The following is an 18182-nucleotide window of genomic DNA, read 5'->3' as shown; positions in this document are numbered from 1 at the left end:
TAAAAAGTGCTGGGTTATTTTTGTAAACACATTGCTGGGTTAATTGTGCTGGGTCAAAATTCTGGGTTGTTCGAGGCACTGTAAACACACAGTTGGGTTGATCATGCTGGGTCAAATGGACTATAAGGGGTTCTTTCACTATGAACACCTGGGTTGGGTTATTTTGACCCAACCGGTTTGTTTATTTTTTTCACTTCATCGAACATTCTGGATTCTTCACTGGTCTCGTCGCCAGGCGGTCACACACCTCGCAGCAAGCAGGATTATAAGGTAAATTAATAATATGATTATATAATTATTTACCTTTATTTTTAATAAGTTGTGTTTTAGAGCGTACTGATTTCACTGTTTAATGCAATATTTGATATGTCGCTGTGCGGGGTTGGCATTTTTATTCCGTGAATGACGAACGTTGTAACTTAAGCAGCCTAGCGATGTACTTTTTTGCCTCAACAATCGCTTTATTGTTATATAAAGTGTGTGTGTGTGTGTGTGTGTGTGTGTGTGTGTGTGTGTGTGTGTGTGTGTGTAGTGTTATTTGTATAATTTACAGTATACATATGGCCTTTATTTTAACGCCTTATGGAAAGAGTAGGTCAGAAATACGGGGGTAAGTTCCTTTACTGTCTGCATACTGTATTGCTTTGTAATGTTTTGTCAAAATTAGAATATTTCATTCAAAAATTGATCTTTTAAGGGCATGTTTTTCAAGTAAATGTTTGCGACGTGCCGAATCCAACGATAGATCCATATGTTTTATGTTGAGCATTTTCGCGGTTTTTTCCTTGAGGTAACTTATCTGCATTAGCTAAAACGCTATGTCCCTTACTTTAATAATGTTAAACCACAATATGACTGGTATGTACTATTGTTTATTACTTAAATGTAATGTTGTCTTAGCTACAATATGTAAAGTTAGACTTAATCTCTCGTGGTGTATGTGGCCGTTCACATGTCGCGTTTTTTGCGCACTGTAGTTCGTTATTATACGCTCATAATGGAAGCTCATTTTTTCCAGGCGCGGGACATGTTTGCTTAGCAACGGCAGACGCCATGGGAGAGCAAGCTGCGTTTTTGGAAAGAAAGCGACGCGTCTTGCGTTTTCACGCGTTTTTAGGCGCGGCATGTGAACGGCCCCTTCTTCCTCTATTTTAGTGAATGCCTGTGTTGCATTACAAACTAGGAGACCAGTATAAACCTTAAACTTATTGAACCACATTTGTTTTTCAGATTTGATCAGATTTCACAAGACTTTAGGAAGCTATATCCAGAGGCAGACTTTTTGAAGACTGGGCTACAGTTGCAGACCTAATTCTTGCCAGTGCTCAGTGAGGTGCATTCAGAGCTGGGTGACATGACTTAAGGTAAGCTTTTTCTAATAATATGTCAATCTATAAAACAATATGCAACTGTATTTGACACACATTCAACTGGTAAATACAATGGTACAGTAACACTTAACTAGTTGCTTATTAGCTTGTATATTGGCTGTTAATTAGTACTTATGAAGCACAAACTGATGCCTTATTCTGCATGAGCATATTCTACATCCCTGAATCTGACCCCATACCTAAACTTAACCTGCAGTAGTTGAATGAGGGTGGGAATTAATTTGCATTATTTAAAGGAATGAAGAAATCTTCATATGAAAGTGTTTCAGTTTGTTTTGATTATAAAATATGGTTCACAGTTTGCATATTATTCCTATGGTTTAGATGCTAAAGGGGAAAGTGCTTTCAAAGTCCTGCCCACTCTGGATAAAAGGTCTTCAGACCCACAACCACGGAATCCCGGAGGCCATTCATTGACGTACAACCTGTAAGTTTTGTTTTACATTTTCTGCTCTAATAAGGGTGTATGTATATATATATAAACACAGTGGTGGCCAAAATTATTATAACAGTTGTATTTTCACCAGCTAAAAAATTATTTTAAGTCAGTGTTTTTTATCTTTTGCTGTAGTGTGTCAGTAAGAAATATCAGTTTACATTGGCACAACAGCCAATCCTCCACACAGAGATCTGATCTCATCATCATCCAGTCCGTCTGGAATGACATGAAGAAACAGAACAAACTGAGACAGACTAAATCCAGAAGAACTGTGACAACGTCCCCAAGATGCTTCAAGAGACCTACCTGCAAAGCTACCTGAAAAACTATGTGCAAGTGCACCTAGTGTAGGGCAAAAGCTGCTTTAAACACAAAAGGACGGTCAAACCAAATGTTGATTTAATTTAGTTAATCAAGGTTAATTGATTAAGAACATTTATTTATGACATTATTTTTGACAGCGTCATTTTATGACATTTTTAGACAAGTGCTTAAAACTTTTAACAGTACTGTAGCTTTGCAGTTATGTCTCTTGGAGCATCTTGGTGACGCTTTCACAGTTCTTCTGGATGATGATGAGATCAGATCCTGTGTGGAGCACAGAACAAAAATGTCACTGGATTATCACAATTAATGGCAAAATAAATGGAAATGTAAACCGATATTTCCTACTGACACACTACAGCAAAAGATAGAAATCACTGACTTAAAACCTTATTTAGCTTGTGAAAATACTAGTGTTCTAATAATTTTGACCACAACTGTATGAAAAGTTGAGAAGTAAAATGAGCATTTATTTCATGCCTCTGTGTTTATGTTCATAAAATACACTTAACTTAAAATGTAATGTTGCAAGACTAAATGCCGTATAATTAACAGGTGGGGACCAACATGGTGGATTTGAGCCTTGGGATGAGACAACAACATTTCTAGACCTTCGCCATTGTTCCAGGCCATGCCATTGAAACGGACTTGTTGCCTGGGAATTTCTCCAGCTTGCAGTATATCATATTGATGGACATAAGTCTTCATGTGTGAAGTTTTTTTTTTTGGCCACTTGTAACATGTTTTAAATTGTAAGAATTGTCTGGTGGACTCTTTGTTTGGCTTAGTTTTAGTGGCACAATGTTTGGAATGATTCTAATGTGGTAATAATTCATTTTTGAGTGTTCTGCTGCTGCAATGTTGACATAAAGAATAGGAATATAGTGTGCCTTGTTTACAGTTTTGTTTAAAAGAAACTTATCTACTAAAACCGTTATTTGTGTCTTTAAGGGTTGGACAAAATGTGTGACAGCTGCACCTATTTGAAAACTGTATTAAAAAGAAATATGAAAACTCATTAAAATGACATTTACATATTAAATTTTTGTGTTGTGTAACTGTATTACAGAAAAACAATATTAATTTTACATTCTTTTGTGATTTATATATTATTATTGGTAAATATAAAGGTAGCAAGGCAATTAGACAATAAATAACCCAATATTTTGGTAGTTTTTAACCCAGCAACACAGTTAATCTGACCCACTGGTTGGGTCAAATAAACAACCCAGCATTTTGGGTCAAATGATTTAACCCAGTACCTGGGTCAAAACAACCCAACGCGTGTCCTGTCCCATAGTTACCCAGCAGCTGGGTTATGGTTGGGTTATTTTTTAACCCAGCACTTTTTAGAGTGTACTTACTCTGATTTCAAGACAGATTTTGGTCCCACTTTATATTAGGTGTCCTTAACTACTATGCACTTATAAATAACAATAAATAAATGCAATGTACTTATTGTGTACATATTGTATTGCAAACCACTTTTTCTGCTTTTGAGGTGGGATACGGGTAAGGTTAGGGACAGGTTTGGTAGTATGGGTAGGTTTAAGGATGTGTTAAGGTGTAAGGGATGGATCAAGAGTGTAATTATAAATGTAAATATAGCTTAACTTATCGAGGTTAAGCACATAAGGAACAAGACATTGTGTTAACATTGTTGTAACTTCGTAAATCATTTTTTGGCAATTCCAGGTCATTTACCATTGAAATATGATGATTTTTAACATTTATGAGTGTTAAAGCACCACCTATGGTCAAATTTCCAGAAAATGTAGCATGTTTGTGTAGAAAAATTAGTTTCATGAAGTTTTGAGTTTTCATTTAGGATTTATAGGCTTTTGGTTATAATTGGCTATGTTCATTTAAAAGTGACCTTTTTGTAGTTTACCAAAGTGTAAAGTTCAATTATTTATTTATTTTTGTTTTATAAATATGGATCTAGAGGGTCCAGAGAATTGTACTATTTTTTATTTTTTATTTTATTTTATTTATTTATTTTTTTATTTTTTTATTTTTTTGTGGAGATTGAGCAAAAAACCTTGGACTAGTTCGCAAAAGTATCCTTTTTAAATAACCTTGAACATTTAATGAACAATTTGATTGATAGAAGTCTTGTCCTTGAGGCAAAGTTGTTCAGAGATCTATCATATGATAGAGAAAATCTAGTGTTTGTGTCAATACCTGAACAATTTAAGGTCATTTACAATTGAAATATTGTTTTTAAAGAATTTTTTTACTGTTATAGTACCACCTGTCACACCCCCGGACTTTCTTGTTGGTTTTTCCCATTTTCCCCCGCAGTTCTGAGTGTTTTTGGTTTCTCCCTTATTGTCTGCACCTGTGTTTTTAATTAGTCTGTCTATTTAAGGTGTGTGTTTTCCCAGTACTCTTGTCGGTCTTTAATGTTATATGGATGTTTTCCCCTGGTGTTCCCGTGTCTACCTGTATTCCGTTGGATTTATTAAATATACGTCTTTTTATTACGTCGTTGTTCGTGTGTTCCTGCCTAATCCATGACACCTCCTATGGTCCAATCTCCTTGAAACTTTGTATGCTTGAAAACACATGTTTTCACCAAGTTTCGTAAAGTTTTGAGTTTTTGTTTAGGTTTTATAGGCTTTCGGTATATTTTAGGTATATTTGGCCACGCCCTTTTTATAATAAACCTGTTATAGCTAACCAAAGGACAAAATTCAACATTTTTATTTATTATTTTGATAATTATTGATCTAGAGAGTCCAAAGAATTGTGCAGCAGTGGTTTGACTGAGATTGAGCAAAAAACCTAGGACTATTTCGCAAAAGTAGGTTTTTAACATAATTGAGAATATTTAATGAACAATTTGATTGACAGCAATGGTTCTTGAGGCAAAGTAGCTCAGTATGAAGACATCTATCCAATGATATGCATATTGTGTGGAGGTGTGAAACACCTCGTGATTACAGAGCCATAAAACTCATTAGCGGCAACTAGTGGCTGATTTCTTTCACAATTCTTACAGATCTTTAGGGCCATGAGTCTAACATGCCCACAGACTTTCATTTTGATCAACCTCCATTAACCCTGCCAAATAAGTGCTTACATTTATTTGGCCAAGGGCTGCCATGTTTTTTGAGATACGCAAATGTCCTCATAGACAGTGCAATGTTACTTATAGTCAACAGAATGTGTTAAAGGGACCGTCAAAATAAATTGAGACCTGATATAAAGTGGGACCCAGTTTTTTTTTTGTTTTGTTTTTTTTATGCACACTACTTTATAAATAATAAAGCACACTACAGTACCTCATATTGTGTGATCAGACCATTGGGCTCCAAAGGCTCTTCCCACTTCAGAAAGATCATATCATCCAATGGGGTGAAGGTTAAAGATTCAGGTGCAATGCCTCCTGGAACTGCAGAAAACAAGATAAATCCGTCAGAGAATGGTCAGATCAATCTTACTAAACACAGAGTATCAGACAGAGCTGAGATGAAGGTTGAGATGCCACAGGTGGAGGTGAAACAACATTTATAGACTAAAGGATAGAGGAAGACAGCAAGAACAGAGGTTAGAAGGACCACAGACCCATCTCATATCTGAATGCAGCGGCAGAGGCCACGACACACGATTTGTCTTCTTTACCAACACACTGTGTTGAAGAAAATAAGGCAGATTGTAAAAAAAAAAAAAGAGAGAGAGAGAGAGAAAGACATCTTGGTGCTAGATTCATTTTTTTAAGAGTGAAAATGGAATATAACTTCCATTCAGGCCACAGTCATCAAGCATGGCTACAGGCTCAAGTCATCTCATTAGGACTGAGTTAGTATAAAAGTTGGGGAAACTTAGGTTATAGTGAGTGTTATGAGCTATAGGAAGACTGACTGCCACATGCAGAGACATGGACAGTGTTGAAAGAAGAGGGCAGGAGTGTTAAGGAAAGATGATTTCCCCTATGCAAACACAGATGGGAATTGAGAACTAGTGCAAAATTGGTTCTATTGTTAAAGATGTAGCTGCAAAAAGCAATCATTGGCCCAAACATACAACATAAATGTAGATAAATGTAGATAACACCAATAGATGTTTGTTATGTGGGACACAGCAATTGAGATTACTGTAATGCATCAATGCCAGCTATTTGGAAAAAAGTGGAATATGCCACAAGAGGCTTTTTTCCACACAGTGCACAAGAGACGGCTCTCAGACAAACTAAATTCAAGGCATGATTGCAATTAAGGATATATTGTCTATTTTGTTTCCATCATTTTCATGGAGGTACAGCAATATATACAGTGGGTACGGAAAGTATTCAGACCCCCTTAAATGTTTCACTCTTTGTTATATTGAAGCCATTTGCTGAAATTATGCAAGTTCATTTTTTTTTCTCATTAATGTACACACAGCAACCCATATTGACAGAAAAACACAGAATTGTTGACATTTTTGCAGATCTATTAAAAAAGAAAAACTGAAATATCACATGGTCCTAAGTATTCAGACCCTTTGCTGTGACACTCATAACTCAGGTGCTGTCCATTTCTTCTGATCATCCTTGAGATGGTTCTACACCTTCATTTTACACCTTCATTCGGGAGATGGGAGAAAGTTGTAGAAAGTCAACCATCACTGCAGCTCTCCTCCAGTTGGGGCTTTATGGCAGAGTCGCCAGATGGAAGCCTCTCCTCAGTGCAAGACACATGTAAGCCCGCATGGAGTTTGCTAGAAAACACCTGAAGGACTCCAAGATGGTGAGAAATAAGATTCTCTGGTCTGATGAGACCAAGATAGAACTTTTTGGCCTTAATTCTAAATGGTATGTGTGGAGAAAACCAGGCACTGCTCATCACCTGTCCGATACAGTCCCAACAGTGAAGCATGCTGTGGGGGTGTTTTTCAGCTGCAGGGACAGGACGACTGGTTGCAATCAAGGCAAAGATGAATGTGGCCAAGTACAGGGATATCCTGGACGAAAACCTTCTTCAGAGTGCTCAGGACCTCAGATTGGGCCGAAGGTTTACCTTCCAACAAGACAATGACCCTAAGCACAACAGCTAAAAGAACGAAGGAGTGGCTTCACAACATCTCCGTGACTGTTCTTGAATGGCCCAGCCAGAGCCCTGACTTAAACCCAATTGAGCATCTCTGGAGAGACCTAAAAATGGCCGTCCGCCAACGTTTACAGAACTGACAGAACTGGAGAGGATCTGCAAGGAGGAATGGCAGAGGATCCCCAAATCCAGGTGTGAAAAACTTGTTGCATCTTTCTCAAAAAGACTCATGGCTGTATTAGATCAAAAGGGTGCTTCTATTAAATACTGAGTAAATGGTCTGAATACTTAGGACCATGTGATATTTCAGTTTTTCTTTTTTAATAAATCTGCAAGAAATTCAACAATTCTGTGTTTTTCTGTCAATATGGGGTGCTGTGTGTACATTAATGAAGAAAAAAATGAACTTAAATGATTTCAGCAAATGGCTGCAATATAACAAAGAGTGAAACATTTAAGGGGGTCTGAATACCCACTGTGTGTGTGTGTATATATATATATATATATATATACACACACACACACACACACACAAACACACATGTATATCGTGGGGATGATTGTTGATTATAATTGTAATTATAATTACTATGTAATAATTACTGTAGGTACTAACTGCTAACCTATCCTTAAGTACACACCTTAAGCACATATAGTTTCCTTGTATTACTTAGTACCTTCTTGGGTCAGTGGATTGTAAGGGTGTGTGCTGTAAAATAAAAGTGCAACCAGAAAATAATGATAAATAAAGAATTAAATATACTTTTAAACTTTTAAAAGAAAAGAAACACTTCTCATATCTTTTGTTGTTTATGTCAAAGGCTGTACACTCAAACTCTGAAGACTGTAAATGTTATGTGTGCATTTATAAAACTGTCAGTTTTGTTATTAAGCATATGCTATTTTAAAAACTGTGCATATTGTTTGGCTTATGCAGTTCACACTAATAGTAACACTTTTTAAGAAATGTTCATTTTGTACAGTATTTTGGTGCTGTAGCCAAAAAAGTCTCTTCTAAATAACTAGGACGTGACTGTTTTTTTTTTTTTTTTTTTTTTTTTTTTAACATTTCTGACAGCACTGAAGTTGGCAGAAGACTGCTGATGCTGAGATACAGTAAACACTGAAAAGTGCAGTAGTAAAAATGAGCAGTCGTCCAAGAACTTTCGAAATCTAACCAAAAATCTTTACTTTTTCATGCATTTCCCATCTCTATACAGACACTTGAAAAGCAGACAGAGTTTTATATCCTCTGTGTCTCTCTGCAAGCATGCTGACTACTAGTGATTTAACATTACTTGCAGAATTAATTCATTCATTAACTGCAGTTCCTCATGTTGTTTCCAATTAACCAAACACATCAAACGCAAACAAGCTCTATCGCGGTACAAAACATATGAATAAACCAAGATAAAATATGTTTTTTGTTTAATTTTAGAGAATGATAAATGGTGAGCATTCATTCTGAGCTGTGTTCATTTTCAGATGGGGAGGTTTTCACTTGACCTCCGAGGGTTTCATCTTAGCGCATTTGCATGAGAATGCAAACACGCGGCGCCTGACACACGGCTTAAATAAAAATGCACAAACAAGCAAAAATCTTTATTCCATTTTGCTGGTGGCCTTAGCTTATTAATTTTTCATATACTTCCATTTAAAAGTATGATCGTCCATTTAATTATGCTGAAGCGTGGTGTTCTGTGAGTCAATATTTGTGTTGTTGCTATAATTGGGGTTTGAGCACTGCAGGCAAACTGGGCCCTGCTGCGGTCGCCACATCATAATTGCACAGATAAATATGGGCTTTTGCAAAGATGGATGGATTATGGTTACTGACCCGTGCACAAAAAAAAAAAAAAAAAAAAAAAAGAAAGAAAAACACCTCTGGGTAAATGAAAGTTTAATCAAATTTAGAAAGTATGTGAACAACATTGGAGATAAATGTGATCCTTAATGAGAAGTAAAAACTGATTGTACCACTTATTGAGGTGTTCTGAAGAAAACAGTTTTTAAACACTATGCGTTATGAGTTCACAAAAACAGTCTTTGAAGTGAAAACGATGGTGCTTTCAATCAAGACAATACTGACTCATTAAAATGTCTATGAATGTATCTGCACAAGGTCTGTTAATTTAGTTACCCCTTCAGTCGAGTCACTTCGACGTTACATTGGGATCTCACTTGAGACACCGATCATCTCTGAGCCTTATTAAAAAGGCCAATTGAAAATTGGCGAGTGGACGTGCGCGTCACTCAGTCAGACTTTTGCTTTCAGAGCCAATGTGTCGAGCCTCTAAACAGCTGATAAGACTTCAAGAAGAGTTCTTCAGAGTTCATGCTCCCTCCTGCTGGTGCGCTGCCAAAACTAAAAGAGTGTTTCACAGAAAGAGCATTGTTTGGCAGCCGCCAGCGTGATCCTGCGGGCGGCCGTTTTCATGGCCATATAAAGCCTTTGCATTTCCAGCGAGCAGCCCCGGCGAGTGCACGGTTGCCCCGCGGCGCCTCCCTGGGCAACCAGGATCACAAAAGAGCAATTTCTAGCGGCCGTTTCAGATGTTATTTTCAGAATGTCTTTTCTGCCGTGCGTTTCTGGGTGTGGTAGTTTCCTCTCCTCAGCAGACGGACATGAGCGCTGCCTCACGTGTTTAGGCTTTGAGCACGCTGGGGCGGCGCTCACGAATGGTTCATGCGGTGAAAGCATGACCATGGCCACGCTGAAGTCCCGCCGCTCTTTCACGAGCTGGCTCCCCCCGCCTCCCTCCCGCAGTCAGCCGTTGAGCCACCAATGCGCTTCGGCCACCGCGGTGAGGCCCGGGGGGGGGACATTCAAATTATGGTAGAGAACATTCCGCCGGCTCAAAAAGCCCTGCGGACTTCTCTGTCTCAGCGTGGTCCCGTTGAGTTTCCGCAGCAGTACGCTTCCCCGCCTGGCGGGCCGAGCGTCTCCTTCGGTACTCTTGCAGAGGGTGAGATGTCTGTCACAGCATCAGAGGGAGAGTCAGACGGTGACACATCTCTTCCCGCGGCGCAGCGCCCACCCGCTGCCGCTGCCCCTCTGGAGGTTGATGTCGAACTGTCGGCTATACTTCTCCGGGCAGCCGGGGGGGATCGGTTTGGAGGTTCCCCAAGAGCCTCCGGCCGATCCTTCTAGGCTGGACGACTGGCTGACTCTGGCCCAGATGGCAGAGGCCGACAAAGTTCGCTTTCTCGACTCTCCCATCTTCCAGAGCGGCCTATTCGGCGACACCGTGAAGGGTTTTGCTCAGCGGCGTCGAACGTACCGCCGGCCCCAAAAGCCTGCGATCTTCCGCCCATCAGCATACCCCCGTCGAGATGCCAGAGCAGTACGCCTCCCCGCCATTCGGGATGGGCGTCTCCTTTGGCGCTCCACAGGAGGGAAATAGTCCTCCAACGGTTCAGAGGCAGACGGAGGCCATCCAACATATCCTGCCCCACCGCGAAGTTACCATTCCGCCGCCTGGGCCCCGCCTGCCCGTCGCCGAGGGCGTCCCCCCGCGGCTCCGAAACCAGCTCCGTCCCCTGCTGAGCCGCACGATTCAGGACTCGCAGCCCGACGTCGAGCTGCCCGTGGGAGAGGGACGCCGCTCGCCTCTCAGGGTCCTGCGAGGGAAGACTCTCGCAGGCGAGCTTCGAAGCGTCCCTGATACGAGCACCCCGGAGGTGGAGAGAGCTGCTCTGTCGGCACTCCCGCTGGAAGCAGGAGTTAGCCGTTCATTTGAAATCACAGAAAGACCTGACTTTCTCACCTCCGGGGTCCCGGCCCCGAGTTTCCTTCCTGAGCAGCACTTCCACTCCTCGGAACCAGACTCGGGACCGGATGTCGCCAGCGCGGGAACCAGGGAAGAAGGTAAGCACTGCTTAGTGCAGTTAGACACTTCTCCAGGACGTTCATCCTTCTGGGTTTTGTCTCCTTCCCTGTCTTTCCCTAGGCTGCCCCACCACGGTCACGTCGGTCAACGTTCCCTTGATACCACTACGCTGGTTGATACGGACGGTACGGCCCGGCTCCAGGCGTCCGCCCAGACTCAGAGGTACCCCTTACATTCTTTATTCGGCAGGCGTGCCTCTGTTCTGCCTGCGGAGGTCGCGTTCCTACTGGCGAAGGACGCGATCCAGCCTGTCCCTCCAGCCGGGACGAGGTCAGGATTTGACAAGAGTCACAACTTCACGTGTCCAGTTAGAGTGGTGGGTTAACATCCGCCCTGGATGGAGTTCTGTTCCGATCCCTTCTTAGGCTGTCGGCACACATGCTCACGACGAAGCACATACAAGTATGTTTCCGTCTTCAGGGCTGGGTCGCAGCCATCTGCCTGAAGGGCACCCCATGTCGCATCTCGATCTTTCTCCGGCGCACACCCCTTCTGCGGTCTGCCACGGGGATCGAGCGCTCAGCGCGAGGTGCTTCCATTTGGCTAGTCCCCCTCCTTCCTGCCTTCTTTAGGCCATGGGAGCTCCCCTGTCCCCTCTTCGGCAGACAGGAATTCGCGTCTTCAACCGTCTCTTCGACTGGTGCTTTACCAGCCCACTCGTGAGTTCCGTTGTGCGAATACAGGGACCTGGTGCTTCGGCACCCCCGCCATCTGGTCCTTCAGGCCAACTGAGGGAATCCTTTTCCTCGGTCGGGAGCCCGACTCGGTCCACAAGACGGCCCGCCTTGCTACCAAGAGCGCACAGTCAGTGCTGTAGTCCCTGAGCTAATCAGGCACAATACAGCGGTCCTCTCAAAATCAGAGGCTCCTGGGGCACATGACAGCTCTAGCCGCTTGCCGCTAAGCTTGTTTCATGTGAGACCGCTTCAGCACGATCGAGTCCCATGATGGGCATGGCATCTCGGCTCTCTCCGGACTGGCGTTTTCCCGCAGTATTGCCGACAAGTCAGCCCGTGGCTTACCACGGGTTGGGTTGCCATGTACGACAGAGGCTTACAGCTCCTCCCCATCTGCTCCCATGGAGTCCAACGTGGCAGATTTTGCTACTTGCCATTCACTTGAAGCAGGGAAACTCAACCGTGCAGCCGGTCGGTTCCCACGGCAGTCCACCCACCTGCAGAATGGCGACTCCACCCCGTGACGCAGCTAGTTGGAGTTATATCGGCAAGGCCCAGCCACATCCGCTCGCCCTTCCGATTCCTCCCATTGCCAGAGTAACACTGGCACACAGCTGACCTCCGGGGCCCAAGTACGCCCTTCCCCAGCGAGCCTCCTTGTGCAGTCCAGGGAGGACGAGGAGTAAGTCTGTAGGTTGCGCTACAAGGATGGCCCACCCGGACTTAGGTCTTAGTAACCATCCCCTCGCGGCAGACCCTCCCTGTAAGGGCACGGTTTGACACCGTAGACCTCTCCGGCCTTTCACAGGCCGTGATACAAACTATCACTCAGTACTGAGCTCCCTTGGCAAAGGCAGGCTTACGCACTGAGATGAGGTCTATTTGCTGGCATTCCTCTCGCTGAGAGGCACAGAGATACACGATTGCAGTAGTGCTTCCTTTCCTGCAGGAGAGTTGGAGCGCAGGCTGTCCCCTCGACTCTCGGAATATATGCCGCCGCTTAGCCGCAGATCACATGCAGTAGATGAAGCAATGTAGGTAAGCACCCACTGGTCGTGAGGTCCCTCAGAGGTGCCCAGACCGCACCTCATACCCTCTTGGGACCCCCCCCCCCGTCGCCCTTCAGGGCCGCGGGGCGCTCCATTTGAGCCACTGGCCTCAGTCGAGCTAGAATTCCTGTCATTAAGACAGCGCTCCTGACTGCCCTGGCTTCCATCAAGAGGATAGGAGACCTACAACCTTTCTCTGTCAGCGAAGCGTGTCTAGAAATCGGGCCCGGCGACTCTCACGTTACAACCTGAGACCCCGGCCCGGTTATTGTGCCCAAGGTTCCCCACCACGCCTTTCCGCGATCAGATGGTGAACCTGCAAGCTCTGCCCTGGAGGAGGCAGACCCAGCCTTGCGATGTTGTGTCTATAAATATGTGAAAATGAAATCACTCGGCACTTCAGGCGCACATAGCAGCTTATCTGCTTCGGGGTTCAGCAGAAAGGGAATGCTGTCCCCAAACTGAGGTTGGCTCATTGGGTGGTAGATGCCATCTCCCTGTCTTATCTATATCAGGGAGAGCCAGGCCCCTTAGGTGTTCATGCCCACTCCACTAGGAGTGTTGCTTCATCCTATGTGTTGGCTCATGGCGCCTCACTAGCAGATATCGGTAGAGCTGCGGGCTGGGCGACACCTAATCACTTCGCTAGGTTCTACAACCTCCGCGCAGAGGCCGTGTCCTCCCGTGTCTTAACATAAGACTTCAGGCTAGCGGGAGGACGGCTGGTGTCGGCTTGCTGCGCCATTCCCACGTGGATCCGTGCGCTATCTCCCAGAATGTTCCCTCCGGTGAACCCTGGGTCCTCCATGCCCCGCAGTCAGGGCTAGATGCGGAGTAGTCCTTGGCTGTGATCCTGCCTGGGTCTCCTTCGCCCCGCAGGTTGTGGCTATACTTTTCAATATTTCCAGCGGAGGGGACCGCTGTTTCCCTCGTGTATCCCTAAGAAGCCTTATGGATATATTGAATTATTCTCATTTTCCACATGTACAAATTCCATGTGCTCCGCCCCCCCAACCCATGCTTCAGTACAACTGGCATCCCTGCAGGCCCCCCTTATAAAAAGGGGCCTCAAGGCGTTGGGAAGGTTACGTTTCAATGACCGCCTGCGGACACGTCTGGGAGGACCTGCCGGCACGTGGCGTTGTGCGTAACGCGGCGTCAGGGTCGTGGCCTTTTCCATGGGTCTAAGTTCCCAATGTAACGTCGAAGTGACTCGACTGAAGGGGTAACATCTAGGTTACGAAGGTAACCCTCGTTCCCTGAAGGAGGGAACGGAGACGTTACATTCCCCTGCCACGCCCCTGGCGTCGTGCTGACGCTGGGCTATCCCGGCTCTTCAGCAAAAGCCTGACTGAGTGATGCGCGCCGCCATCTTATATACCCATATGTACGGGGGCGTGGCCGGCGCGCACGTCCACTTGCCAATTTTCAATTGGCCTTTTTAATAAGGCTCAGAGATGATCGGTCTCTCAAACGAGATCCCAATGGAACGTCTCCGTTCCCTCCTTCGGGGAACGAGGGTTACCTTCGTAACCTAGACGTTCTTTATTTAATCATTTTAATGCTCCCCCGCATGCCAAAAGGTAATTTTCACATTTAAAATCTCTGAATCATTGATTATGTGACTTAAATTAAATTAAATCTTCAAGGAGTGAGGAGTAATAAGGGTATTTTGTCATGATCGGGGCTGTGGGGTTTCCCTCAGCCTCCTGAGGTCGCTATTCACACTGCACTTCTAATAGCATTCACCTGTCCTTGTCGTTAACACTGATTCACTCACAGCTGTTCACCATTTGGACTTTTGTATAAGAACTCTCATTTCTCACTCCTGCTTCATGTCTGCATTGTCTTCTGTCTCGTGTGTTATTTTGTGTTCCTGATATTCCTGACCGTGTTCTTGATTTTGTTATTTTGTGTTTCAGTTTATGTTCAGTTTGTGCCGTGTTGGCCTTTTGGTTTATGTTTATTTTGTTTGTTTAATTAAAAACCCTCTTCCTGCACTTGGACCCAGATTTCCTCTATCTCAACGTGACATATTTAGCTTAAGTGTGGATATAGTGATGGATTCAGGATGCATATATGGTTCATATTTTACCACATGAAAAAAAATGTATATATATATATATATATATATATATATATATATATATATATATATATATATAACAATAATAATAATAATAATAATAATAATAATAATAATAATAATAATAATAAAATATAGCTGCAAGCAACAATTACAGGGCCAAACACACCAAATTGTTATCGAATCGATTGTGGTGTGTTCTGTGCAAGGTGAAAATGGCACACACAAAGTTTGGTGTCATTATGTCAAAACTTTGCAGAGAAAAAGCCTCAAAGTCATTTTGGCATCAAACCTAAAATTTGTTGTGACACTGTATGAAGACGGTTTCATGTATCAACACCAAATCAATAACATTTTGTTAGCACAGTCTGAAGATGATCTGACTTGATTTTTTTGAAAATCGGACAAACCTCTATCAGTGTGCCAAATTATACAACTTTCCCGCAAGCGGTTCTATGGGCTGCCATAGACTCAATAGCAGAAGAAGAAACAGAAAAAGAAGAGTAGGAAGAACGGAAACAGTTTCAATAGTTGCCTTCACAAAATAAGTCAATAAAGAAAAGAAAGAAAGAAAGAAAGAAAGAAAGAAAGAAAGAAAGAAAGAAAGAAAGAAAGATTTCTATTTTGCTTAAAACCATTTTTAAAAAGGATTTTAAAAGCACCATAATGCAAAAAAAAAAAAAAAATCTAGTTACACTTGATTACACTTATTTGAAGACATATAATGCATTATAAAGGTATTCATAATATACATTGTAATGCTTAATATATTTTTATAAATAACTGTAACTAAAATAAAAAAGGCATTATAGCATTTGCAATTTTTGATATATCTGAAATTAGTTGTTAGCTATGTTTTAATGCATTTTCCAAGTTGTAACAATGACTAGACATATATTACAATCTATAATAACTGTGTAATTATAAACGCAAAATTATTCATTAGATCATACAATACATTAGAAGGTATATTACAAAGCACAAATAATGCATTAATGCACAATAAAAAAAAAATAGAGATATGAAGTATATTAACGTGATTCTTCAAGAGAAGTAAAAATGCTTGGTTGGAAGAAACTGATTATACCACTTATTGAGGTGTTTGAGAGTTTGTTCTGAAGACGACGGTTCATAAACACTATGCGTTATGAGTTCACAAAAACAGTCCTTTAAGTGAAAATGATGGTGCTTTCAATCAAGACAATACTGACTCATTAAAACGTCTATGAATGTGTCTAACATTTGCAATTTTTGACACATCTGGAATTAGTTGTTTTAATGCATTTTCCAAAAGTGTAACTAAGACTAGACGTATATTACAATGTATAATAGCTGTGCAATTATTAACGCATCATTATTCATTACAAAGCACAAATAATGCATTAATGCAAATTTTATTTATTTATTATTTTTTTAAATGCATAATATATAAAAGATGTTACAAAAGGTCATTCCCATTATAAATTACTGTTTATATAAATCAATAAATAAAAGTACTCACTATCTTCCTCTGTCTGAAAGGTCACCTCTCGGCTCTCCTTCTTGCCCTCAGGATTGGCCAGTGCCAGCCTCACGTGAACGGCGTGGAACGGAGGCAGGTCCCGGAGCGTGAAGCGTGAGGTGTTCCGCTCCACTGACAGACACTCCCTCACCGTGGCGTTATTCCCGCCGGCTCCGCCCCCAGCGGCGGTGGAGTAGCGGTAGCAGAGCGACAGCGAGTACGTGTGACAGCGCGTCAGATTGTAGCCAACCGGCTCCCACTGCAGGAGCAGCTGACGCGACTGGATCTCTGAAGCCGTCAGACCTCTGAGTGGACGCATGGGCTCTGATGAGAGAAAAGAGAGTCTGAATTATGTACATTTCACATTTTCACTTCCGTTCGAGTTTGCTGTTAGCATGTTGTCAAATTAAGGGCAGAATAGGCCAGTTAGTTAGTATGAAGGACATCTGAATAATCTAAAGAATCACACAATAAAGAACCTTTTGCATAATGGAATGTTTCCATACACAGTAAAGTCCCCAGTGTTAAATCAACACTACTCAAAGTACATATGGTCCCACTCCAGATAGTGTTAAAGTAACACTGAAGCAGAGTTAAAGTTAACACTGAAGCAGTGTTTAAGTTAACGAGATAATTAGGTGATTAACGAAGTGATGATTGATCATTATTGAAGACACCTGATGTTAATAAGCAGAATCACCAAAGGAGAAACCCAACATTTTTAAGCAACCATTATAGTGATCAGTGTTTGCATTAGTTAGACTCTTGACCCTTAAATCTTTAACACTAGATTTTGTTTGGCTGCTGTGTTTGAGTTAAAACAGCCAGACATAAGCTCATGTCATCAGGTGATGATTGTGTTTTAACATATACATTGTTTGATGTGAAACACATAATGTCTAATCTTAGTTTTTATTTTTATTTTTGCTTGCTGTAATAGCCTTTTCAATTCACAGAAGATCCAGCACTTCCTATTTTATTTTATTTTTTTAGAAAATATTTTTTTACAATCTGTTTTAAAACTGAAGTGTTTCATATCAGCACACATAGACATCAAGAACCAGCCCATGAATCTCAACAATGGTGACAAACGGCATATTCAGATAAACAGATCAACTCTGAACTCTCATAATGTATTCATGCCGCAATGCATGATGGGAGTTATGGATGAGTTCTGATTGGCTGCAACACGCTTTTTGATGGTCACCGTCTTTGTGATTCTCACGCTGATTCTTCATGTCTGTGTGTCTAAATTAAAACAAACTCTTTTTTCATCATCTGTCTGATTATGCCAAAACTGATTACTCTTTTGTTCACATTTTCTTGTAGTCTGAAAGTAAAACTTATGTCAAATTCTCAAGTCACTATATGATGACTATGTCAAACACAGTCAATGCCAGCTCATAACTTTTGCTCTTGGCTTGTATGGATGCTATAGCTCAGTAATTGCAACTAAACAAGACCTAATATTGAAGATTTAAGGGTCAAGAGCCCAACTAATGCAAACACTGACCACTATAATGGTTGCTTAAAAATGTTGGTTTTCTCCTTTGGTGATTCTGCTTATTAACATCAGGTGTCTTCAATAATGATCAATCATCACTTCGTTAATCACCTAATTACCTCATTAACTTTAACACTGCTTCAGTGTTACTTTAACACTATCTGGAGTGGGACCATATGTACTCTGAGCAGTGTTGATTTAACACTGGGGACTTTACTGTGTAGATGTCAAAGTTGCACTGGAACAGAAATAGTGACACATCTTTTCTTGCATATTGTGATGTATACT

The 18182-nt window shown here is 42.0% G+C and overlaps 1 protein-coding gene across 1 annotated transcript in view; it reads right to left on the bottom strand.

The window, feature by feature from the left end:
- The window catches only part of ptprua (protein tyrosine phosphatase receptor type Ua), a 404456-nt gene that overhangs the window by 116518 nt on the left and 269756 nt on the right, over positions 1–18182 (bottom strand). Inside the window, exons 9-10 of the mRNA XM_073821437.1 lie at positions 16391–16714; positions 5442–5551 (exon numbers count right to left, since the gene is read on the bottom strand). Coding sequence (XP_073677538.1) covers positions 5442–5551; positions 16391–16714 — 434 coding nt within the window. The remainder of the gene's footprint in view (positions 1–5441; positions 5552–16390; positions 16715–18182) is intronic.

Source organism: Garra rufa, chromosome 17 (genome assembly GCF_049309525.1).
Source record: "Garra rufa chromosome 17, GarRuf1.0, whole genome shotgun sequence".
In the NCBI taxonomy this organism is placed as follows: Eukaryota; Metazoa; Chordata; class Actinopteri; order Cypriniformes; family Cyprinidae; genus Garra; species Garra rufa.
Note: the sequence above shows the minus strand (reverse complement) of the source record. Positions and strands in the feature narration are given on the sequence as shown.